At 32.5% G+C, this 26,983-nt stretch overlaps 2 protein-coding genes and 1 long non-coding RNA gene across 4 annotated transcripts; all 3 read left to right on the top strand.

Annotated features, from left to right (window-relative positions):
- The first annotated feature begins 301 nt into the window (after positions 1-301).
- LOC104647431 (uncharacterized) lies at positions 302-9,758 on the top strand. Of its 2 annotated transcripts, XR_011221330.1 has the most exons (3): positions 302-478; positions 1,670-1,981; positions 9,491-9,758. It is a non-coding gene; the product is annotated as an uncharacterized lncRNA (long non-coding RNA). The 2 variants fall into 2 exon arrangements; XR_011221329.1 differs by lacking the exon at positions 1,670-1,981.
- Positions 9,759-12,621: 2,863 nt separating this feature from the next.
- LOC109120288 (uncharacterized) lies at positions 12,622-13,293 on the top strand. The gene has a single exon (XM_019213942.2). It carries the CDS (start codon positions 12,622-12,624, stop codon positions 13,291-13,293), a length of 672 nt encoding a protein of 223 aa, XP_019069487.2.
- A 1,221-nt stretch (positions 13,294-14,514) lies between these two features.
- Positions 14,515-15,165, top strand: LOC138348820 (uncharacterized). Its single transcript, XM_069298401.1, has one exon. It carries the CDS (start codon positions 14,515-14,517, stop codon positions 15,163-15,165), a length of 651 nt encoding a protein of 216 aa, XP_069154502.1.
- Positions 15,166-26,983: the final 11,818 nt, after the last annotated feature.

The raw sequence follows: 26,983 nt of genomic DNA, 5'->3' as shown, positions 1-26,983 counted from the left end.
TGACTAATTGAAGTTGACACAAAACTTAAAGAAAACACAGGAGTAACTTGAATACTTTTTTCTTTGATTTCTGTTGGAACTTAAGGTGCTACATATTATGACCTTAGCACTCAAGAAATTTTAAATTTCTTCTTAAAAATCTCACTCACTACGAAAAACAGTTCAATTCTTGGTTAAAAAAATTCTGAGATGTTACACTAGTATTACATTATTTGAAGAGTTCTTTTTTTTTAAAAAAATTATTAAAGTGGGCTTGAAGATCCATTTATCGAAAAATAATACTCGTAGTTTCTACAAAAAATAAAAAGAGCCCATATGGCTCATTTCCTAAAAGAAACTAAGACATAAAAAAATGAAAAGAAAAACAAAAGAAATAGAGTGAAAAGCAACTGAAAAGCAGAATAGATAGCATTCTCAAAGCTGTAGCTGAAACGCTGTTCCGCCAAGGTTCTTGTCGTCTTCTCCAGTGAACACCAAGGTTAGTTTTCATTGTCTTCATCTTTGGGTGTTGTAACTTTAGACCTGCAAATTTTTTTTCTCATATGCAACTGAGCTATTGGAAACATCTTTGCGATTCATCTTTCGATCCAAATTTGACCAATTTTTAAACGAATATTCATTTAAATTATTTAATTAGTATTTAAAATACGCAATGCTCGACCATTATTATTTTAATTAATTAATAAGTATAATTTATAAACCCCTCATTACTAATAAAAATTGTCCCAATTAATACTCTCAAACCATAATATCATAACTCTTTTACCCTTTGTTCCCAACAACTATATTTAATCATTGCTTAATTACTCAACTATGTGTCTCTTCTCTGTATATTTTTAGCTATATTTGACTAATATTTCTGTTCATTTCCCTCGTCAAAGTAAGGCTGATTAAATTGTTAGAACAAAAAATTAAACTTATTGTGCTTTACTTTTTATCGTTCATCCAACAATTTAGAGAAAATATAATCTAGATTCCCATGTTAGAAGATAAACTAGCTAGGTTCCTATTGAATGTATAATACTACAATTTTATATGAAAAAAGGAGATTTTAAAATTAATTTATCATGAATTGATGACCGAATTACAAATTTCATCTCTTATAATTATAGAAAAACTTTTTTTACATTACTTTATATCTACTCAGTACAAGTATTTGACCATGAAACATTTAAGTCAATTAAATTTGTATTTCAAATTTAGGAAATTTTTGATAAAACATTCTAAGAAAAACTTTCATTTCCCAAACTTAAGATGTATAATTATATTTCAAATTATATTGAAATTCTATTTCAAATTCTATTGATATTTTATTTCAAATTTAGGAAATAGGTAATAAAGCTTGCTAAAAACACTTGAGAAGAAAAAAAATTAAACTATTATACACATCAGGAAATGAATAACAATAGAAATAATAAATAATATCATAAATCAAACAATAGGTAATACTAAGATCCACCTATGTTCAGTTTTTGTTCTAAGCCAACTAAATATCAGATATCATTAAACTTGTAGAAAGTAAATAAAAGGTTTTATACTAAACAAATATAAAATATTTATAAATAAAACGAGATTAATTAAAGCAAACATCTGGTGTTGGTTTTATGACCCACTCACATTAATATTATTTTGGTTAAATATTTAATTACTAACTAAATTCTAATTCTAGTTGGATAGGTGGAGAAGTGGAGAAATGGGGAAGTGGCGAAGTGGAGAAGTTACTTCAACTACCCATTAAGTCTTCCACTTTACCCATTACCTCTTCCAACAATCCATTATTTCCACTACTCACCATGATGGAAAAGTGAGAATGATGTTAAAATACACTCTATTAAAAAGGGTCCTCTCTCTGCCATAAATATATAGTCTTATCCATCAAAGCTATACATAAAGTGTAAGGCAAGAGAGACAAACAACTTCTAAAGAACCAAAAGAAAAGACTTTCGTTCAATCATGTCAAAGATTATAATAACAGATTTAGGTATGTATTCTTGACTGAAATATCATAGTTAAATTTATGTAAAAATCATATAGTTCTACGATCCTGAATAATAGATAGGATTTCTAAATGTTAGATTGTTTATTTTTCTCACAATCATTAAAAATCTTTATAGGTGGTATCAAAGACTTGTTTAACAACTACTGCTTTTTCATAAAATTAATGTTTTCCTTATTTGAAAACGGTAATAGGTAGTAATACGTGAAATAATTATTCACTATCATGATGTATTTTATTTTGAATTTATGCATATGAGATTAGTTAATCACCAAAGTGGTCTAATCTTTGATGTTGCACTTTACACTGAGAAGTCAACTGCTATTATTGAAACTAGCAGTACTGAAGAAAGGTCTCATTATAAGCACAGGGATCGATCTGACAGATTAGGCATAATGTTTATATGAATGAATATTGCGAGCAACATTAAGACTACTCTTTCCAAAACTAAAAATGCAAAAGATTTTCTGAAATTCGTGGAAGAATCCTCTCAAACTACTGATAAGTCTCTTGCTGGGACTAATGGGTACTTTTACCACCATGAAGTTTGATGGTTCATGTACTATGCATGAGCATGTCATCAAAATGACAAACATAGCAGCAAGACTTAAGTCTTTGGGAATGGATGTGGAACAAGATTTCCTTGTACAATTCATTATAAACTTATTACCGTCTAAGTATGGACCTCTCCAAATGAACTACAACACTATAAAAGAGAAATGAAACGTGCATGAATTGCACGGAATGTTGGTTCAGGAGAAAGTAAGGCTTAAGAATCAAGGAACCCACTCCATTAACCTTGTTAGTCACCAAAGAGTTGGAAAGAAAGGAAACAAACACGCTAAAGGAAAACAGAGGCACCATAATGTTAACGAGTCCTCCTCTCAAGTACATAAGAAGGAACATAAGAATTATAAGTGTCGTTTCTGTGGAAAATTTGGAAACTTTCAGAAAGATTACCTGAAATTTAATGCATGACTTGAGCAGTAAGGTAAATCTAGTGATTTTACATGCCTCGAACCAAATTAACCGAAGTCCCTTATAATACTTGGTTGATTGAATCTGTTGTACTGTTCATGTTTCTAATACGATGTAGGGATTACTTACCACACAAACCATAAAACAGAATGAAAGATATGTGTATATGGGCAATAGAGTGAAGACTCTAGTTAAAGCTATAGGAACTTACCGTTTGATCCTTGATACTGGACGCCACTTAGATTTACTTGAAACTTGTTATGTACCTTCTCTTTCCAGAAATTTAGTTTCTTTGTCTAAGTTGTATTTTTTAGTTTGTTTAAACATATTTATCACATTGATACTGGTACTCTTTGTGATAACTTATACAAACTGAATCTTGATAATCTATTTGCTAAAAAAGTCTTAACTCTGCATCATAATATTGAAACCAAATGAAGTTTGGTGAATAAATAATCTGCTTTTTGTGGCACAAACGTTTAGGTCACATATCCAAAGAAAGATTGAAAAGATTACTTAAGAATGAAATTCTTTGAAAATTTGATTTTACAGACCTTAACATTTGTGTGGATTGTACTAAAGGAAAACAAACAAGACACACAAAGAAAGGAGCCACAATAAGCACACAACTTCTTGAAATTATACACACCGGTATATGTGGTCCTTTTGATATTACATCTTTCAGGACGATTTTTCACGTTATGGGAGTGTTTATTTGTTGCATGAAAAGTCTCAAGCGATAAATGCCTTAGAGGTCTTTATTACTGAGGTTGAAAGACAACTAGATAGAAAGGTGAAAATAATCAGGTCAGATAGAGATGGTAATATTATAAAAGATATGATGAAAATGGACAACACCCAGGTCCATTTGCTAAATTCCTCAAAAATATGGCATATGTGTTCAATACACAATGCCTGGAACAACCACAACAAAATGCTGTAGTAAAAAGGCGTAATTGTACATTAATGGACATGGTTAGGAGTATTATAAGTAATTCATTTATTCCTCTTTCATTGTGGATGTATGCTTTAAGCACTGCCGTTTACTTACTTAATATGGTTCCTAGTAAAGCATTCCAAATACTCTTTTTGAACTATGGACTGGTAGGAAACCTAGTTTAAGGCACCTGCATGTTTGGGGTTGCCCGACAGAAATTAGATTTATAACCTACAAGAAAAGAAATTGGATTCAATAACTATCAATGATTTCGTCATTGGTTATCTAGAAAAATCAAAAGGGTATAGATTCTATTGTCCTAATCACAGTACAAGAAGAGTTGAAATTGGAAATGCTAGGTTTATTGAGAATGGTGAAGTTAGTGGGAGTGAAGAACCACGTAAAGTGGAAATTAAAAAAGTTAGGGTGAGGGTTTCTTTACCTTTTACTTCTTTTAATGATGTTGTTCCTAAAGTTGTTGCACAACCTAACAATCAACAAGAACAACAAATTGATGCTCTTGTTAATCTCAATGAAACAATAATTAATGAATCTGCAGTAGATGTAGCACAAGAAGTAGCATTAAGAAAATATCAAAGACAAAAAAGGCCTGCTATTTCTGATGACTATTTGGTATATTTACATGTGTCAGAAATTGAATTGGGAATTGATAATGCTCCAGTTTCATTTTCACAAGCTATTGAAAGTAATAATTTTGATAGCTGTATAAATGCTAAGAAAGATGAGTTGAAATCTTTGGAACAAAATGAAGTATGAGACCTTGTTTAATTACAAGAAGGTTACAAAATAGTTGGGTGTAAATGGGTCTTTAAGACCAAACGTGACTCAACTGGCAACATCGAACGTCACAATGCCAGACTTGCTGCAAAAGGTTTCACTCAAAAGGATGGCATCGACTATAAAAAAATATTTCACCTGTTTCTAGAAAAGATTCACTCAGAATTATAATGACTTTAGTAGATCATTATGATTTAGAGCTATATCAAATGGATGTGAAAACAACCTTTCTAAATGGAAATTTAGAGGAAGAAGTTTATATGAATCAACCTGAAGAGTTCTCTTGTAAAGGAAAGGAACACATGGTGTGAAACTTAAGAAGTCATTATACGGACTTAAACAATTTTCTTGACAATGGTATCTTAAGTTTAATGAAAGTATTGTCTCTTTTGAATTTATGAAAAACACTGTTGATCAGTGTATATATCTGAAGGTTAGTGGGAGTAAGTTTATTATGTTAGTCCTGTATGTTGATGATATCTTGCTTTCTACTAATGATCTTAATTTGTTGCATGATACAAATAGATATTTATATAACAATTTTGAAATGAAATATATGAGAGAGGCATCTTATCTGATTGAAACAGAAATATTTCGGAATAGATCACAAGAATTATTAGTTTGTCTTAGAAAGCCTATATTAATAAAGTTTTAGAGAGATTGTGAATGGAAAATGCTCATCAAGTCCCATTCCAATTCAGATTGGATTTAAATTTAGTCTTAATCAATGTCCAGAGAATGAATTGGAACGTAAGCAAATGAATGATATTCCTTATGCATCAATAGTTAAGAGTCTAATGTATGCCCAAACATATACTAGACCAGACATCAGTTTCGCTGTTGGAATGTTGGGCCGTTATCAAAGTAATCCAGGAATGGATCACAGGAAAGCTGCGAAGAAAGTGTTGTGATACTTGTTAAGAACTAAAGATCGTATGCTCACTTATAAATGATCTGATAATCTTGATGTGATGGATATTCAGATTGAGATTATGTTGATTTTGTGGATACACGAAAATCTATATTTGGGTATTTGTTCCTATTAGATGGAGGAGCAATATCGTGGAAGAGTGCAAAACAGTCTGTTATAGCTGCATCTACTTTGGAAGCTGAGTTTGTGGCATGCTTTGAGGCCATAGTTCATGCTAATTGGATGCAAAACTTTATTTCAGGACTTGGACTAGTCGATAGTATTTTCAAGCCGCTGAAAATTTATTGTGATAATACTGAAGCAGTTTTCTGCTTTAAAAATGATAAGTATTCTAAGGGTGCCAAACATATGGAATTGAAATACTTTTCAGTTAAGGAAGAAGTCCAGAAATATAAAGTTACAATTCGACATATTAGCACCAAACTTATGATTGCTGATTCTTAGACGAAAGGATTACCATCCAAAATATTTGTTGAATATGCTGAAAGAATGAGTCTTATTAATAGCAGGAATGACTTTATGTGAAGATTATATTATGTTTATGCAATTGACACTTTGAGCTCAACTATATACATGTTTCTGTTATTACTTGTTTTCTCTTGTGTATGTTATGTTGAGAATGATGATGACATGTTTTGGTATAGATAAAGATATTTGCATTATGGTGGACCCATTATGTATTTGAAATGTGTATTAGGCAATAGACTAATATTGTAGTGCATGGAAGGGACTATGCTGAATAAAGTAGTGTACAACCACCATGACTCTTATTAGTTGATTTTACTTAATAACAATAAATAATATTAAATTTAATATATGTGCACATTTTAATTGAAATGTTTATCAAATCATTAAGTCAATGATGTTACGTGTGTCAAGTGGGAGAATGTTAGTTTTATAACCCACTCACATTAATATTATTTATATTTAATATTTAATTATTAACTAAATTATAATTCTAATTGGTTAAGTGGAGAAGTTACTTCAACTACCCATTAGGTCTTCCACTTTGCCCATTACCTCTTCCAACTATCCATTATCTCCACTACTAACCATGATGGAAAGATGAGAATGATGTTAAAAACACACTTTATTTAAAGGATCGTCTCTTTGCCGTAAATATATAGTCTTATCCTTCAAATCTATACATAAAGTATAAGACAAGAGAGATAAACAACTTCTAAAGAAACAAAAGAAAAGACATCCTCACAATCAAGTCAAGAATTATTATGAGAGATTAGGGTATGTATTCTTGACTGAAATATCATAATATTAAATATATGTGAAAATCATGTAGTTCTATGATCCTGAATATTGATAAGATTTCTAAATGTTAGATTGTTTATGTTTTTCACAACCATTAAAAAATCTTTATATCTGGATGCTAGCGATACTCTGAGTTAGTATCTCCAACAACCAAACAAATCGCATATGTAAGCAGCACTAATGATTATTATATACATCACCTAAATTTTGAGTCATGGGTGGCTCATGTGGACCGACCCGACCAAACTCAATCTTCTTTAATGTATTATCCAATTAATTAATTAGGATAAATCCTTTAAAGGATAAGACCGAACAATTACTAATCCTCTTAAAAGATTCGTAGAAGGAGCAGTTTCCAAGTGACAAGAAACATGAAACATGATCAGTTAAAAGTTAAACGTGCAAAGAAAGCGGAAACTTGTAAAACAGAAAGTCAAAAACCAAGCGTTCAGTCTAGAAACAAAAAAACATTGAGTTTCTCAGGCACATTCATCAACACACAACAACAAGCTTCTAGTTTGTGAATAAAACCTCTATTTCCTAGTAAATCAAAGATGGACTTGAGCATCAACTTGACAAAGAAACAATTTAACGACTTCCGTTGTGAATTACAAGGTACACATCTTGTTGTTGATTTCTCTTAAAATTTCAACAATGGTATCAGAGTCATTGTTATTAATCTCATTATTCGTTTATTTCTTGGATATTAACTTTGTATATTTATAAGAAAAGAAATTGATTATATTTCTTTTAAAAATCAGTGAATAGAAAGAAGAAAAAAAAATTTAAAAAAGGAAAAATTTACTTGACGTTTAAATGTTGATTAATCATATGGAAAATTGGATTTAAAATCCTATTTGATTGTGAATTATGAAAGATATGGAATTACTTTTCCTACTATAAAAATAACAGTGCAATTTTATTTTTTCAAAAAAACTACTTTTGTTTAGTAGCGACATAGAAATTGTTTGGAAGATATTTTTGGTCGAAACTTATTAGATCATAATCTGGTTGTGCATATCATTCCAAAAAAATATTATAATAGAAAAACGAAATTAAAACGAGTTAAATACGAATTGTTGAAAATTTGACTATTGTTGACAGTTTTCCCAAAAAAATGCATGTCTGAAGCAATCTGTAAATTCGTTGTAGTTGATCTCTAGCAATTTCGATTCATGTTTCCAGACGTTTTCAAGTCTAAACTATTATTTAATGAGTTATTTAGCGATCCTCAGTGTTAGGTTTGGGATCCATTGGAGTTTGGGAGGTTTAGAGATGAAATACGAAGAAGAAAAGTCGAAGTTCCCGTCAGACACCCATTGGGGCGCCGCGCCTGCCAAATGGACTCAAGATAGGGTCTGTCTGACAGATCTCGCAGGGCGTGCCAGCCAGAGAGCCCCATACCAGGGTTTGTTCGACAGGCCTTAGCGCTCCACGCCTCTCAGAGCGCCAATAACCCTTGGAGACCCCTTTTTTTCTTATTTTTTCGTACTAGTTCCTAAGTGATGTACCCTTCATTCCATGCTGATTCCTACACTCTAGAGTACATCTAATCATCATGAAATCATCCATAAACATGAGATCATGATCCTTGAATCCATAATCCAAATTCAAGGGATGTAGGGTCAAAGTCAAGAAAGTAAGAACTAAAGTCTAAAGCTATGAAGTGAGTAAGAGCAAAGTTTTCAAAGTTCTTAGAGTCTTACTTAAAAATTTTTAATTCGTTTTAAGGCTCAAGTTCGAGTTAAAGAAATGAGTAAAGTTTGAATTCATTTCTCATAAAGGTATAAGGGTACTAAGTATTTCCTAAGAGTTAAAGTTTCAAGTTAAGTAGGAGAAGGAATGGAGTTCATTCTCTAAAGTTATAAAGGGGACTAAATATTCCCTAAAGGTGAAAATGTATTGTTATTTAAGTTAAAAGGAAACTAAGAAGTTTTAAAAGAGTTTTTAACTAAAGATATGAACATTGTTCCCAAAAGGATCTTTTTAAGCAAAAAAGTTTAGTAAATTATCTTAACCCGAAGGAAGGAAGTTTAATTAAAACTATGAGCTAAAGTGTGCTTTTGGAGTAGTATTGAGCATTCATGTGGGAATGAGAGTTCAGATAACTCAAGTCCCCATGTAGCCATTATACGTATTAAGATGTCATACTTTTTAGATGATCAGATAAGGTTAGGCGGTGGATCCACTAGGTAGAGGATGTTCTATGCAATAGTAATGTATAGGACAGTTCTGCAGCGTGGGCAAGACGTTGTATCATCACTTAGGCTCATAGTGGTGGTTGTCGGTTAGAGAAGATCCTACAGAAACTATATTAATTTTATATATATGTAAAGTTGAGTTTACTATAGCTATATCGTTAATGAAATAAGTGTTACATTGTTTCATCAGTTTTACATAAAAATATACATTGCATATGTCATTATTTCTTTATATTGAGTTGTTATCTTATAGGTTTAGCAGAGCCAAAGTAAGTTCATCCTTAATCCATTTATATCTTTATAGTTATGCTCAGCACTCCAACTCGCATAATTGTACATTCAATGTACTGATGCCAGTTGGCCTGCATAATTTTCTTATTAAGACACAGGTAATCAGGATCAGCACGCAGCACTTCGTTGATCAAGATTGAGCTCCAAAGTCAATGGTGGGCCTCCTTGCAATCAGGAGGACATCCATTTCATTTGCTTTAGTAGTCTAGTTTTAGGATGTTATGTGGTCTATCACAACATCCCTTTTCAATTAGTTTAGACGCTTCGCATACTCTTAGTAGTTCAGTTTGGTGTTATTTTACTTGTTGAGACTCAAGTGTCATTTTGGCCAGATTAATTTATGAGGTATTTGTTTTAAAATATGCTTTTTTTTAATTTTTAAGTTGAGTTTAGTCTTCTTCTTAGTTATGTAAGTAAGTCCAAGGGTTTGCTTGGGGGCCATATATCATCTTCGAGTACCATCCACGTACAGGGTATAGGATCAGAGCATGACACTATCAACGTTGTGCCTTTTTATGTTTATTTTAAATGTGACCATGCATGACTAATATTGGTCGACAATGCTCCAAACCTTTTATACCTACATCAACAGTTGTAAATGAATATAAATAATGATTTTCATTTATTTTATAATTAACAAATTTTCAAAACACATATCTTCTCCAATATGCATTTACATACGTTGGAATTCTTCCATATTATTATGCAGAACTTGAAAGTTTTTTCTTTATTTTTTCATGCTTCCATGTATGTCAATGAAATACCATGTATTCTTAGCATGTCTCATCGTATGTAAGTTGGTATGCAATCAATATTTCAGATTGATATACTTTTTAGCCAACATTACACAGAGCACATTACTTCGTGATTGTTGCTTTGAGTGAATCGTTCCTTCAATTGAGAAGAATGTGTATCATATAATTTTCTCACTTTGAACAATTTCAAATTATTTAAACATGAGAATTTAAAAACCCATGAACATTTTTCTGTATCTCAATTTAGATAGTAACTGCAAAAGCACATGCATAATATACATGGTAAGTTGTTAAAATATATTGGAAATTTTTTAAATCAACATATATAAATCACCAGGTCGGACTTGATTTTTTGAAATGAAACAAAATTCTCTTAGAAATGCATATTGTTTCCATAACTTCTTATATACCTTGTTTTTCTTTTATATAAGCTTGATCCTCAGCCCTAAATTTTGTTGAGTATTTGAAATTATTTCAGTACCTTCATATTCTTCAATATTATCTTTAGAAATTGGATCCATGTTAGTCAATCATAGTGTGTTGGATCCCAAAATATATAGATGTGTTATTTGGACATTTATGGATTTCATAACTCTTTCTACACATGTCACACATAAAGGATATTTTGACAAGAAATCTGAATTGCATCTCTTTTGATCCTAATGAACTAACACTTCCATATCGTTATGTATCTTCATTGATGGAGATGGACCACTCACGAAATACTTGAGTTCCAAATGATAAATTATTGTGTCCACTCCCAATTGTTAATATATAGTTGTAATCCAGCCTTTGTATTTGGTGATTGGATCATACATCACTTTTTCAATATTCTAATCCACGTAATTGCTTGTCTAAAATAACAAATTCTCCATAAATTTTAAAAAGAACTTTTAGAATTACTTACAACAATCATCAACTTATTTAGCATTGTTTTTACATTGGTTTTCGTTTGTATATAAAACAGTCATTGAAATACCAATGTATCTTACTAATATTTTAACAAATTAATGATTTTTTTTAAAAAAAAACATTCAAACACAGTTTTGACATACAAATGTAATTTACAAATTTTTTACCAATTAATGAACTTTTTAAAAAAATTTATTGACATTTATTGAAATACCAAAGTATTTTACCATAATTTTAGTCAATTAATGAACTTAAATATAACAGTCGAAAAGTACAAACCAATGGGAACCAATTTTTAATTTATGATTTTTTATTTTACAACAATAAATGTAGGAACTCTTTTTACAGTATTATTTACACAAGTTCACATTCTTAAAATACACTAAAATCTTTACCATATATTTATTCAAGAGGTTCTAATTATATACAATATATTGTTAAACTTGTGTTTTTTATACCTTTAATTACACCAAATATTTTATAAGTCAAATCATATTGCCCCAATATACAAATGCTCATACATAAGATAAAATATATTTGACCAAATACTGCACCAAAACATACATCAGGCTATTTATTTAGTGTCAGTTATTAGCAACAATTATACCATATCACATAGCAAAACAATTACTCAAATACACATCATAAATCGTTGATATAAATTGATACCATACGACGCAAATCATGACAACTAAACCTAAACTTTAACCAAAAAAAAACAAATATGACGCAATTCATGACAACTAAACCTAAACTTTAACACAAAAACAAATTTGACACATCATTTAAGAACAATATCATGTGAAGTTGTTTAATTATACCAATATTTCATTGCTGCAGGGCCGCAAATTATTAACCAAATTATATGATTTAATTTACAGCAAAATTGACTAACTAAACAAAACGAATAGCTACCAAAAAGAACAATTTTTTTTTTGTGAAAATTCAAATCAAATAACGTAATAAAACAATAAGCTAACTATTTTTCTAATAAAATTACCTGACGAGTCTCATTGCTTGTTGTGTTGAATTAGAATTGAGAAATTATTGGTTTGAATTTTTTGGTAGTCGTGCTTCGCGGAGAAAATGGAGTTTTCTATTGGTAGAAAACCTCTATTTATGGGAAATTATTGAAATATAGATATGATGATGTGTAGTTTTATGGTTGGTTAGTTCAAATATTAGTTGGAGTCACATGTGTTAGTTAGAATCACATGGTTGTCACACATTTTCCATTTTTCTGTTATGCTTTTTATTTTTCTGTTAGTGTTAGTTATAGTTAGTTGAGTAGTTAGTTTTGATTCTCTATATATATAGATAATACAACATAGATGTAAACAAGATGAATCAATAAGAAAAAGAAAGACAGATTACTTCCAAATTCTCCCTGCAAAACTATCTCTACGTTACTTCTTTCTTTCTTCTTCTTCTTCTTCTGTTCCTCTGTGTTTCTGTGTGGGTGTGAGTTCACAAATTTAATATGGTATCAGAGCATCGATCAAAGTATTTCTGAAGGTTTTGAATCTGTAATTTTGGTAATTGTTGAAGCTGCAACAATGGTGGAATCACAGAGTAAAGAGGTAGAAGACAATCCCCAGTCGAATCACAACCATCCACTTCATCTTCAAGCATCAGACATACCTGGTGTTGCCTTGATTCCAATGAAGCTCACAGGACCAGAGAACTATGGTGTGTGGAGCAGATCTATGCGATTAGCACTACTAGTAAAAAATAAACTTGGATTTGTTGATGGCACATGTGTTAAAAGCTCGTACAAGGGAGATCTAGCAGTTAGATGGGAAAGATGTGATGCAGTTGTGTTATCTTGGATAAGTGCAGCAGTTGCACCAGAGTTGATGACTAGCATAGTATATGCTTCTAGTTCAAAGAAGATATGGAACGTCTTTATGGAAAGGTTTGATAAATCCAATTTGACAAGGATTTTTCACCTATGGAAAGAGATTAGTATTTGGTCACAAGGCACTGATTCTGTAACAACCTATTATTCCAAAATGAGAGATCTATGGGATGAGATAGATGTAATGGTACCCTCTCCATCTTGTGATTGTGTTGAATCTAGTTCACATGCTGAACATGTTAAACAACAAAGGTTATTGCAGTTTTTGGTAGGTTTGAATGAGAGTTATGCTCAAGTGAGGAGTTCTATTTTGTTGATCCCATCTGTTCGAAGTGTAAATCAAGCCTATGAAATGGCTATACAAGAATAAAGTCAAAGGAAGCTTGGACAAACAGAAGGAGGTAAAGAACCTCTCACAATGATGGCAGGAAGAAGTGCTCAACCACATAATTTCAATAATCAAGTGAATAATAATCAGATGAACTTGCATACTAAGACGACTCAGAGTCAGAACTCACTTGGTAGAAGGATGGGATTAGTTTGTGATCACTGTGGTTACAAAGGTCATACCAGAGAAAGTTGTTACAGAATTGTAGGTTTTTCACCAGATTTTAAGAGCAAGAGGAAGGGTTCTGGATCTATGAATGAAGCATATGCAAATAATTTTACTTCTCAGTCATCTGTTTCTGGATCTGGTTCAGCATCAAGCTTCTATTTTCCAGGAGGCTATTTCAAGAAGGAACAATATGAGCAAGTCACTAAGATGTTATCTCCTACTCCACCTACAGGAAACTGCAGGGCTGAGGCTAATGCTGCAGGTATGAATCCTTTAAATGTTAATGATAGTGGAAATGCAGTGAGATGGATTATTGACTCAGGAGCAACACATCACATTACATGCTGTGAAAACATATTGAGTGAATGTAGAAAGTTATCAGAATCCAGTTGTAATAAAGTGCAAGTGCCAACAGGAAATAAAATTCATGTGAAACATATAGGAGATGCAGTGATTTTGGGGAACTGCAAGATAACAAATGTGTTGCATGTACCAAATTATAGGTTCAACTTACTATCAATTTCTAAACTAACCAAGGATCTAAAATGTAGTGTGTCAATCTATCCTGATTTATGTGTGATGCAGACTCTCTTTACTGGAGAGGTGATTGGGATTGGTAAGGAGAGTGATGGCTTGTATATTCACAGACAAGAAGTAATACCTACTATTGGAGCAGCATTCAAAAGCAAGAACTAAGAAGAACATAAACTTTGGCACCTCAGACTAGGACATCCATCTTTGAAAGTATTGCAGCATCTACATATATTGAAGAATAAATTGGTTGAGACTGTACATGAAGATTGTTTGATTTGTCCTTTGGCAAAACAATGTAGACTCAAATTCCCTTCTAGTGTTACTCATAGTAATAAGATGTTTCAGTTGGTACATCTAGATGTTTGGGGACCTCATAAAGATCCAACTTATGATAGAAAACAATATTTTCTTACTATAGTTGATGACTTTAGCATATTTACATGGGTTTCTTTACTGCAAACAAAGAAAGATGTAGTAGTTGTTTTGACAAGTTTTATAACAATGGTTTGTAATCAGTTTGATTGTGCAATAAAGGTGTTGAGATCTGACAATGGAACTGAGTTCTTTAATATTCAAGTAAATGAGTTGTTATCCTCTTTTGGTATTATACATCAAAGTAGTTGTGCATATACTCCACAACAAAATGGCATTGTTGAAAGGAAACATAGGCATATACTTGTTTTAATGGGTTTTTCTTCCACACAGAAAGGATATAAGCTATATGATCTTGAGGCAAAAATTATGTTCATTAGCAGGGATGTTGTATTCAGAGAGACAGTGTTTCCTTTTAAGCTCATGCAATCTGTTGATACAGGTCCTTGTCCTTTGCTAGTACCATTCCTTGATAATGTAGATGATGCTAATAATGATGTAAATGATGTAAACTTGGACTCATGTCATGATCATATTGAAGAGAGTTCCAATAACACTGATGGTCTGCAGGAAAGTTCTCACAGTCCTCATAATGAACCTGCAACTAAGGTAGTATCCAGAAGGACTACCAGAACAAGCAAGCCACCTGTGTGGATCAAAGATTATGTTGTGCCTCATAAGTCTAGTCCTCATTCTATCACTAATCATGTCCGTTATGACAATGTCTTCTCAGGATATCAATCTTATTTACAAGCTTTATCAGCAGCTGTAGAACCTTAATCTTTTCATGAAGCATCACAAGATGAGAAGTGGATTGATGCTATGAAACAAGAGATTAAGGCTTTAGAAGATAACAACACCTGGACAGTTGTAGACTTACCTCCAGGTGAGAAAGCAATTGGTTCAAAATGGGTTTACAAGATAAAGTATCAGTCTAATGGTGATGTGGATAGATACAAAGCTCGACTTGTTGCTGAAGGATATACTCAAAGAGAAGGACTTGACTATCATGACACTTTTTCTCCAGTTGCAAAGATGGTTACCATTAGAACTATTCTTAGCTTGGCAACTTCTTATGGTTGGGATTTATCTCAAGTGGATGTTAACAATGCTTTCTTACAAAGTGATTTAATTGAAGACATATACATGGCACTTCCTCTAGGCTTCCAAGGACAGGGGGGATCTAAGGTCTGCAATCTAAGGAAGTAACTTTATGGTCTTAAGCAGGCTTTTAGACAATGGAATATTAAATTCACTAAAGCATTGTTGGAAGCAGGATACTCCAAAGTGTTCATGATCATTCTCTTTTTATTAGAAAGGAAGGAACTGAAATGATTGTTATCTTAGTATATGTTGATGATCTTTTGATAACTGGAAATAGCTCCAGAATGGTTCAAGAAGCCAAAGACACATTACACAAAAATTTTAAAATGAAAGACTTGGGAAGCCTCAGATATTTTTTGGGGATTGAAATCTTGAAGTCCAAAGAAGGGTTGTTATTGAACCAAAGAAAGTATGCTTTACAACTAATCTCAGAGGCTGGATTGAGTGGAGCAAAGACTGTAAGCACTCCTTTAGAATTCAATCAAAAGTTGACTAGTGTAGAGTTTGATCAACACACTGGTGGATCTGATGATGCAGAGCTAGAAGATGTTACAGCATACCAAAGATTGATCGGTAAGTTGTTGTATTTGACAATTACCAGACCTGACATTTTTTTTAGTGTTCAAGTTTTGAGTCAATTCATGCAGCACCCTAAGGTTTCACATTGGGAGGCAGCATTAAGGGTAGTAAGATATATAAAAAGATCCCCAGGACTTGGAGTAATGCTTAAAAGAGGTACCGGGGTTACAAAACTCACAGGATACTGTGACTCAGATTGGGCATCATGTCCAAACACAAGAAGATCCATAACTGGATACATGGTAAAGCTTGGAGATTCTCTTATTTCGTGGAAATCAAAGAAACAGCAGACAGTAAGTAGGAGTTCAGCTGAAGCTGAGTATAGAAGTCTGGCAGCTCTTGTTGCTAAGCTGATCTGGTTAGCAGGCTTACTTAATGAATTACATTTTCGAGGTGCTACTCCAATTTCAGTGTTCACAGACAGCAAATCAGCCATTCAAATAGCTGAAAATCCAGTTTTTCATGAGCGTACGAAACACATCGATATTGATTGTCATTTCATTCGAGAAAAGGTAAAGTCAGGGTTCATTGACATTCAACATTTGTCCACTACCATGCAGCCTGGTGATATTTTGACAAAAGGACTAGGAGACAATCAACATCATCTCCTCATGACCAAACTTGGTGTGCTAGATGTCTTTCACCCTTTAGTTTGAGGGGGTGTATTGAAATATCGATATGATGATGTGTAGTTTTATGGTTGGTTAGTTCAAATATTAGTTGGAGTCACATGTGTTTGTTAGAATCACATGGTTGTCACACATTTTCCATTTTTCTGTTATGCTTTCCATTTTTGTGTTAGTGTTAGTTATAGTTAGTTGAGTAGTTAGTTTTGATTCTATATATATATAGATAATACATCATAGATGTAAACAAGATGAATCAATAAGAAAAAGAAAGACAGATTACTTCCAAATTCTCCCTGCAAAACTATCTGTACGTTTCTTCTTTCTTTCTTCTTCTTCTTCTTCTGTTCCTCTGTGTTTCTGTGTGGGTGTGAGTTCACAAATTTAATTGAAATAGTATATAACATGTGTTTAATTCATTAGAGAAGGTAAAATTACTGAAGAAAGTTATCAAATTTGGGATAAGCATTGCTGATTTGAATTTCTTAAAAAATTCATTTTTTGAAAAAAAATATTGTTATATAATTGAAAAGGCAAGTACTGCTATGTTGGTGTAAATACGGTTATTAAATTGTATACTTCAAAAATCTTCCCTCAACATTTTCGACCTAATCAAATTATAAATAGGAAAATAATTATGCAATGGGCTCATATTGTGGGCTAGAGATTGTGGCTGAAATTTATCGGTCAATCTGTGTTGAAAAATTTTATTTGTATTTAAATGAATTTCTAGATTGTGTAAAATATAAAATTTAATATTAGAAAAAGTAAAAAATAAAAATTAAAATTAAAAAAATAAAGTGAACGTTACTAATGAAATGTAAAAAGATAATATTTAAATTAACTAATAAAAAATCCTAAAATTTTGATATATAAGAATAGTTCTTGATAAAGTTATTTATACTTCTTAAAAAATCGTTTTGAACTATTAAATAAATTAAACTTAAAAGTTAGGAATTTTGAAATTGTTAGGACAACTCCATTAGACTCTCTTTGCTATAACCGAGTCACCAACAGGAGTAGCAACCGAAAAAGGTTCATCGAAGACATTGGGGAGTACATCAAATTTTATAGCCACTAAAGGAGTAATAAAAGATAAAATAGTACAAAGATTTGACAATGTATAAACATCAATAGAGAAAACTTGTAAATACCCGTAACAACATTTGGAAAGCTCTATTGATCACTTGGGGAATAGAGAGAATAAAAGTTGTTCATCTTGGGAGCTTTGGAATATGAATCAATTTCTTGTTCTTGCTTACTGTCCCTTCCTTGAACTTTCAACATAGGGAAATCTCTCATCATATGCCAACTCTTCCCACAACCATATACACACCCATGCCTATTAGGTACTTCCTCTCATATTTTTGTCAGCTCCTTGTGTCTTAGGGTAGACACTATATCCTTATTGAACCTTGGAGTTGTCACGAACCGAGTCTACACCAGGGCATCGATGGCACTCAAGAACCATTGTTGATCTCCAAGCGAACCTTCATCGTGGATGAGTAGAAGCATAAGACTAACTTAAGCATGCAAAAGCTTAAAACTGAAATAGAAGTTCATCAAACATAAATTCAAACATTAAGTCCAAAGAAAAATTTCTATAATAAAATATCTACATAAAAGACAACTTTAGTCATTAAAACATTTAACAAAATAAATAAAGACTTCGAAAACTGTACTCTCTATCTATGAACCCTCTAAATGACAATAATGGAAGGAAGAACAAGACCCATGACCTGTTAACAACTAAAAGTAAATGGAATCCTCCGAAAGCAAGAATACTCACCATTGTTAACCCGAACATCAACGAAGCTCATGTTGATGATCCTTCATACCTAAATCTTCATCATGAGAAGATGTAGTGTAGGAAAAAGGACTCAGTATGTGGAATGTACGAGCATGTAAGGGGAATTCAAAAGCATAACATAAGCTTGAACTTGATAAAAACGGAATCATACTTACCTCAAACTTACTCAACTCAAGGAGTTTTCAAGGATACTCAAAACTACTCACCTTCCTCAACTAAAAGGAACTCAAGGATAAGATACACAACTCAGAGATTAGATATTCCACTCATAGATTAGAAACTTAACTTTAAAGAAATGATTCTCTACTTAATGAAGCATAGATTAAATCAATATACTAAACTTAAGATATTCAAGTCAAAATATTCAACTCATGATACTTAACTCAACTCATTTCAATATAAAGAAGTTTAAAACAAGTCCAATATAAAGAAAAGTTTGTTTAAAAACATGATGTCAACTCTGTGCATATAAAAAGGATACAAGATAAGTTTGAATTGTATACGAAAAAAAATTAAGTGATGTAAATCCTGTGGGAGCTTCTCTAACTGACAACCATAACATAAGAGATATAGTGATGTTACAATTATCTTTTTCATGTTGTCAAGGCATCTTATACTGGGCTAAAGATATAGTACCTGAACTACTACTCACTAGTCTATGTGAAAAGGGTTCATCTAAAAAGTATGACCCATTTCTACCCAATATGAGTACATGGTTTACGGGGATTATCAGTTTTCTAAACGTTACCCCATATCGGTGCTCAATACTACTCCCAAAATATAGTAGATCTTATATTTTAAATACATACTTCTTATGTTATTTGAGATTAGTGCTCAAAACATAACCCAAAGCATATCTTAGAAATTTTAGTTTCCTCTCTTGCTTTATTATAAAGCAATTACTCTTTTATGAAAAGTAGTATGGAAGCTCTTTGGAAATCTCAGTTTTTGTTCTTAAATGTGAAAACATTTTAAATCTCTTTTGCAATACTTAGTCCCCATATATTTCTTTGAAGAACATAACTTCAACTTTACTCTTCCTCAACCTAGTGCTCAAGTCTTTTAAAAAAGTTTTAGAATAATTTGTAAAAAGATTTCTTAAAATAGGGTTCATGACGAATTATGGACATGAACGACTCAATTCATTGTTTTCAATAACCATAGATAGAACTCAATACTTGGAACTATAGAACTTATATGATACTACTCATCTCTTGAATGCTCAACTCAGAGGGTTCATGCAGAATTATGAGCATGAACCACTCAACTCAAGGAATCAAATACACTTCTCATCTCAAGGTGCTTAACTTATAGGGTTCATGCAGAATTATGGGCATGAACACTTAAACTCAAAGACTTAATGGGTAACTTGTACTAGTCTCATGATTAAAAATATATGCTTGAAGGAGATTAGGAACTCAATATTCAACACCTGAGATTTAAAGATAATACCCCCCTTAATGATACTCAATTTATGGAATTCATGCAGAAATTATGGGAATGAACAACTCTAATCAAGGGTTATATCAATAAGGACCTCATGTATAAGAGTCTTCACATTATCTTACTTACTTTCTCAAAACTTAGTTCAAATTGATAGTTGATCTAAAAGAATTCTCAATTAAACTGAAATTCTTTGTTCAACTCGACTCATAACTCTCTCTTGAATGTGAATTATGAATTCAAGAGTTATGATTCACGATATACAGGATCACATGACGACAAAGTAGACTCATGAGTAAATTCTCTTCCTTATCATACTCAGGTGCTTGAGTCATGAGACAAGTTATGAGAAATTTTAGAAGACTCCTCAAAAAGATTCAAAGATATTTTCTCAAGATGATCGCAAAAATTTGAACTTTACCTTGAATTCAAATTACGAATTCAAGTTTAGGATCATGTTATGAATGATTTCTAGGTGTTTGTATGTAGTTTAGAGTGATTAGAATTAAAGGGGGGGTGAAGGTACACTTAAAAGAGGCTCAAACGAGACAACCGATGGAAAAGGAGCGGGGGCAGGAAACCCTGATGCGTTCTGGGCGTGGGGTGCTTGCCTTTAACCCATCCATTAGGCACATCTGGGGGCTGCCGCCTAACCTCTACCAAGGCCAAGTTTTAGGAATGTTATGTCTCGTTTTCTCATTATAGATCATTTTTAATCGATTTCGTTTCTTATGTTTTCCTTAGATTCAACTACCCAACATAAGTAGACACTTATCCATTCTAAACAATCATTTTAATCTCATGAAATCATCAAAAACCTCAAAAAGACTAGATTTAAAATGAACTTCATGAACATCTATCAAGAACTTAAATCCTTCAACATTTGAGAGTGAAATTACGCTAAAAATAAGATGTTTGGTGTGTGGGTGAACAAACCCAACACTATGAAAACTTAAATACCTCTTAGGTATCAAACCCATGGCGAAAATCCACAACAACACACAAGAATCTCGACGAACGCTTCATTCTCTCCTCTTTTCTCTTCTTTCTCTTCTTGAACTCTCAACTAAAACCCTAGGCGCATATTAAGATTATAAAACTGAACATAATAGGATTATACCCCTAAATTATTATTAAAAACGAATTAAAGTTGATTGGGTAAGAAAAAAATTCAAAATACGGCTCACAATTTTTTGCTAACTTTCCTTTACTGGATAACAAAACTTTAAAAGGTTATATCTCGGTCATCAAAACTCGAAACTTAGCAAACTTTGTTGGGTTGGAAAGATAATTTAACTATATTTCTTAATGTACCTTATATCACACCTAAATCATCTTGTTCTTGGAGTTATGGTCGTTTTAGTTTTAGCAAAAACTTATTCTTAGCTTAACTTTCAAAATTTCTAATTTGTATTATTTTTAATTTAGTTGTTTTAGAACTCAAGGTGCTTATTCTAATGATCTAACCTTAATACTAAATAAATTTTAAATCCTTGATAAAAACATATTCACTGAAGGATGTTTCAAGTCTTAGCTCAAAATTTTCTGGGGTGTTACATTATCTCCTCCTTTGGATCATTCATCCTCGAATGAAAACTGTACTTGGTATGGAATGGGGTTAATGTTACTATACTCAAGTTTAGTAATCTAACAATTAAATGAACTCCTACTAACAAACTCTTTTCAATCAAAGTAAGTGCTCTGATTTAACTATTTCTCATAGTAAAATTTAATCATCTTATTCCTCTTATTTACACCCATGGATACAATTATCACACCATTACTAACACGATAAGAACATCAACCTCCTCTTTTTAGCATATCTTCATAAAAAAGGGACCTCTAAAAAGATATCCCTCAAACTCTTTGGAATTCATTACCATCTTAATCTCAAACACTTGACTTCATTTCTCATCTCTCCTTCTCCCCCTTAGGTCTAAAGATGAAATTTGAAAGCTATTGACCTATTCCATCATCTCTAAACGGTCTACATATTCTTTTTACTCTAATACTCTATAAGTGGTAGTAACACCTCTTGCTAAGGTGTTTTCTCTTAACGTTTTCTGATTGCATAGCCTCTTGATACACCTCTAACGCTCTTCTTACTCTTGTAATTTTGCTACACTTTACTGCCCTTATTTAAATGTTTGGATCTCTCAGTTGTACCATTCATCTTTCATTGAAGTTAACATCTCAATTTCTCACCTAGCTATGTCAAGTCTACAAGGTCTAATCTCAAGGCAGACATCATCATCCTCATTTTGCTATTCTTTGATCATGACACACATTTCAAATTCAAGATTAATGATTGTGAGTAAACCCGAATATTAATATTCTTACTCGCACTATACTTACTGACATCTACTAGATGCAATAATTCTCATAATAAAAGTATGACAGATAATCAATCGTCACCTCTTAGTTTGCATACTTACAATTTACTATCACATTTCCATTCACAACTTGAGTACTATTCACCCATTCATTATACATCAATGCCTAATTAGTTCTATAACACGTTGAATATTACGGGCTTTCTCTTAGAGATCATAGGCGTAGCATAGAGTTATAACCCCATGAATAGTCTTGCTCTTCTATTCATCACTTACACTTCGTCATTACCTACATAATGACACTTCATCACAAACTCCTTTCTAGCTAAAACACACTTTACCACATACAGTGGAATCATACTTCTTAGTCTACCCATAAGGGAAAATTCTTCATTAGTAACTTACTAGGCGCAATATTATAGTAACGTAACTCTTCAAAACAGTATCCCCCTTTCTTGAATCACTAAAACTCTACATACTTTCATCCAACTCTGGGTTCTTTCACTTCTTTGACTCATGCTACTCTTTCAGGTGAAAATCATACCCAAGCACTAAACAAACTTCCTCATAATGATATCAACTAAAATAGGGATTAAAGAAGTATGAATCACCTCTATCTTGAGTGTACAGTTCATATCAACATGAAGGAATTACTCTAAAATTGAACACTTTCTCACTCATAGGCTTATCTCAAGTCCCTCTAGAGTCTCATGACTTTTTCAAGACTCTGTTTAAGAACTACTCATCTACAAAGATCTCTACACTTTACTATTCAACCACTTCTAGTGTGAGGGATAGTCAAATGAATTAATTTGAGAATACATGAGTTAGAATAAATCTCTATGACATAGCTCTAACGCACGACTAAGAGTTTGAAAGAAGGGAAACTATTCATGAATTTTTGTAGCCGTCATTTATAGAAATGGGTCCCTCACAACCATAAATAAGATCCAACTGACATGACTTCATAGACACCCTAAGACTCTTGAACTCTGTGCTCTCATTTCAAGTTTTTCACAACCCGAGTCTACACCATGGACGTTGCCGGCACTAACGAACCATTGTTGGTCCTAAAGCAAACCCTCATCTTGGTTGACTACAAGCGGAAGACTTACTTAAGCATAAAAAACTTAAAACTTAAATAAATTTTCATAAAACTTAAATAAAAACTTTAAGTCAAAAGAGACCTCTGCATATCACAATATATACAACTCGCCATAAAAGGAAACTTTAGTCATTAAAATATTTAACAAAGTAAAACTTCTTAAACTCTGTTGTTCATCTATGAAGCCTCTAAATTACAATGATGGAAGTTGGGAGAATACCCATGACCTCCTAACAACTAAAAGTTAATGGAATCCTCCATAATCAACGATTCATTACATAGATAACTTGAACTCCATCTAATATCAACGAATTTAATATTGATGATCGTGAATAACAGGATCTACATCATAAGAAGATGCATTCCAAATGGCTTCGTACATGGAATGTACGGGCATTTTAGTGAATTAAAAAGCATAACATAAGCTTGAATTTGATAAAAATTGAAACATACTCAACTCTTTTCAAAATTACTCAACTCAAGGAGTACTCAAAGATACTCAAAACTACTCAACTTACTCAACTCAGAGATTAGACACTCATTTGAAAAGGGCAATTTTTTCCCCTTTTTGTCTTTTTTTTATCGGAGAGCCCAAGCTTGTGGTTACTATTCTTGTATATTCTGTTTTTATAGCATATTTCCACGGTTCATGAGAGTCGTTGTAGTCTAATTCATAGTTAAGTGCTTATTGAACCATGATAGCCGTAGTTTCCTTGTTCGTATGCGCATAATATGCTTCGAAAGGGCTAAGTTTTGAGATGATAAAAGTTTGCATTGCATTTATAGTATCTCCCTCTCCTTTGAGTTGTTAAAATTACTCGTCATTTTATCCCTGCCAAACAATATTCGTTCGGCTATATGAAGCTTGTAGCAATTTTTCTATGGGGGAAAAGCATTTCATGAGAGTTTGCAGGGAAATGAAAAAAATCGATCCATGCACTATGTTCAACTTTTAATTTATTTTCCGTGTACTCATCTTGATTTAATCTACTGCCTACTACATTTTTATATTACTTGTTGGGTTTGTAAACAATAATTTAAAATGTATATCTGAGTTAATCCTTAAGTTTCTTTCCTAATTTTGATAATGTGTGTTTTGAATATTGCTTCCTTGGTTTGCAGTTATTTTATTTCATAGCTAAGTTTCCTGGAACATCATATCATTATACATAGCATAATAATTTTGTGCTATTTCGGCAATGACCCACATGCCTCATTGATTAGTTCGTTAAATCCTTAACCATCTGGGATCACTGCAACCTTTTATCTTTGGAAAGCATCTCTCACTCTCTCTCTCTCTCTCTCAATATATATATATATATATATATATATATATATATATATATAGGGAGAGAATCAATAGATTCCTTTTCGGGAGAGATTCATCCTTCCCGAACGCAGCATACAACTCTCCATTGTACTGCGCTCTCCAAGTGTGCTTGTTCCCCCCTTCTTCCTTACCCTGGCAAGTCTTTGTGAAATAACTCTGATGAGAAGAAAAAAGAAGGCTTTATTTATATATATATATATATATATATATATATATATATATTGGGTGTGTAGTGGTGTCAGGCATGTGAAAAAAATCATTTTGTAGTTTGTTTGTATAAATAGCTTTCTGTTGAATGTATTCGCTTTAATGAAAATTGTTAGCTCTCCTTTCTTAGTCCTTTCCATGTTCGATAAATGCTAATCCTTATTATCATTTTGTGTCATGTTTAATTCATTCGAATTAGTTATGAATTCTTGTTATGTTCCTCGAATGTCGGTTGACCCGCAAAGGCTCGAGCTACTCTATCGATTTCCCACTCCAAGATCGACGGTCAGGTCCCAAAGTTTAAAGAATTGAAGAAATTTGAAGAAGTTGGATTAGACGACCCAAATTATTTTTATTATTTTTGTTGTTTTCCAAGCCTAAGCCTTGTAAATTTACTTTTTATTATTTTGCTAGTTTAGGACATGTACAAATGGAGATGGGCTACAAAAAAACGCAAAACAAAAATGGGTCAAAAACCCAAAGAAAAATGGGTTCAAATACTGGTCCAGGCGGACAAATAACCTGGATTTGGATCCAACTCTCTCTCTCTCTCTCTCTCTTTTTTTATTGTCTCTTATATGTTTTGTTATTATTTGTTGATTAGTCTTAGGGTTAAAAAACTTGAATTCCTTCTAGACGTCGCTATTTTGTTTTAATGATCAGATTAGTTCAATCAACTTTAAAAGACATAAAAATGGCTTAAATAAATTTTGCGAGTTAGAATAATCTACGTAGACGATAAGGTTGCATTCACTTATAGCAAGTGTTAAACAATCTTTAAAACTCATACTAATAATAAGTTAGTTGTCGGATAATCGCAAGTAAGCGGACGACTTAGGTGCTTTTAAACCTTTCTAAGGAATTAATATGAATCCCCAAACCCCCTTAAAAATTTGAAATAATTTTTTTTGTTAATTCTCTTGAAAGAATTAGTTTTCTTGATTTGTCTTTCAAAATTAAGTGGCGACTCTAAAAAATTCAAAAAACTTACAACAATAATATTTTCCAAAAACTTAGATAAAACATAAATGGTGACTCCGCTAGGGAATTTAAGGTTCTAACATTAAAACTTTTTGGCTATGTGAAGATTAATTGTTTATCTTTTGATTTATCGCTTAATATTAAATGTTGCATTCCTGTCATATCATAAACTCCATCAAACGATGATTATTTTATTTACCATTTAAAGGATGATTATGCGAGTTCGCAATGGTTCGTTAATCAAATCTTTCTCAGGGCACCCTAACTAATATAATTGTCTACTTGATAGTCGACGGTCGTTAACTGTCTCATCCCAAGTAGTCCGCTTGGGTTACCTTTTTCACTATAAATACAACCTTCTCATAGTTAAACTAAGACAGCGAAACCAAATTCCGAAAAGTAGCACATTGGTCTAAGATTACCCAACACCCAAGGAATGTTGGGACCTTTAGAAAGAGTGTCTTGAGTCCAAAGAGCCCACGCTCGTTAGGACGATCATACTTATGTGTTGAATCTAAAGGATAATGGTGTGTTTAACTGTTTGTAGTGTCCTTGGGGGGGGGGGGGTTGGAAACTGACTTGTTATGTGTTTTTGTAGATGTCGAGTCAGTTCCTCCGTTTCAATATGGTCATTAAGACACCTCATATTCTTCGCGTATGGTGGGACAATTTGAAAGCTTGTCAAAAGACGGAAATCTAAATTCACATGGGCCATTTACCTTCGATAATGGACTTCAAAGTTTGACCCACGTTAATTGAGTTAGTTACACTGTTTTGGGATGACGAAAAGATGGTGTTTCGATTTGAAGATGTCGAAATAACACCGACACTGGAAGAAATAAGAGATTGTCTGGACTCTATATGAACATGTTGATAAAGGAAAAAATATCCTAATCATCACATCCTTCAACTGGATAGGCCGACTAGTGGAGAATGGAAAGACATGTTGCTGGTGAATGCTAACTGGTTGGATGCCCAAAATATATCACTAACGAGATTTTTCAAAAGATGGAAGCACAATAGCTATTTTGGCGCTATTTTCGAACGAATTTCATAATTACAGTACTTGAAGACAAACTC

This window comes from Solanum lycopersicum, chromosome 5 (genome assembly GCF_036512215.1).
Source record: "Solanum lycopersicum chromosome 5, SLM_r2.1".
NCBI lineage: Eukaryota > Viridiplantae > Streptophyta > Magnoliopsida > Solanales > Solanaceae > Solanum > Solanum lycopersicum.
The sequence above is the reverse complement of the archived record's forward strand: the minus strand, read 5'-3'. Positions and strand labels throughout refer to the sequence as shown.

Bases quoted from the DNA above. Each gene is read 5' to 3' on its own strand.
- LOC109120288 (XM_019213942.2), top strand. From the start codon at position 12,622: ATGGTGGAATCACAGAGTAAAGAGGTAGAAGACAATCCCCAGTCGAAT.
- LOC138348820 (XM_069298401.1), top strand. From the start codon at position 14,515: ATGGTTTGTAATCAGTTTGATTGTGCAATAAAGGTGTTGAGATCTGAC.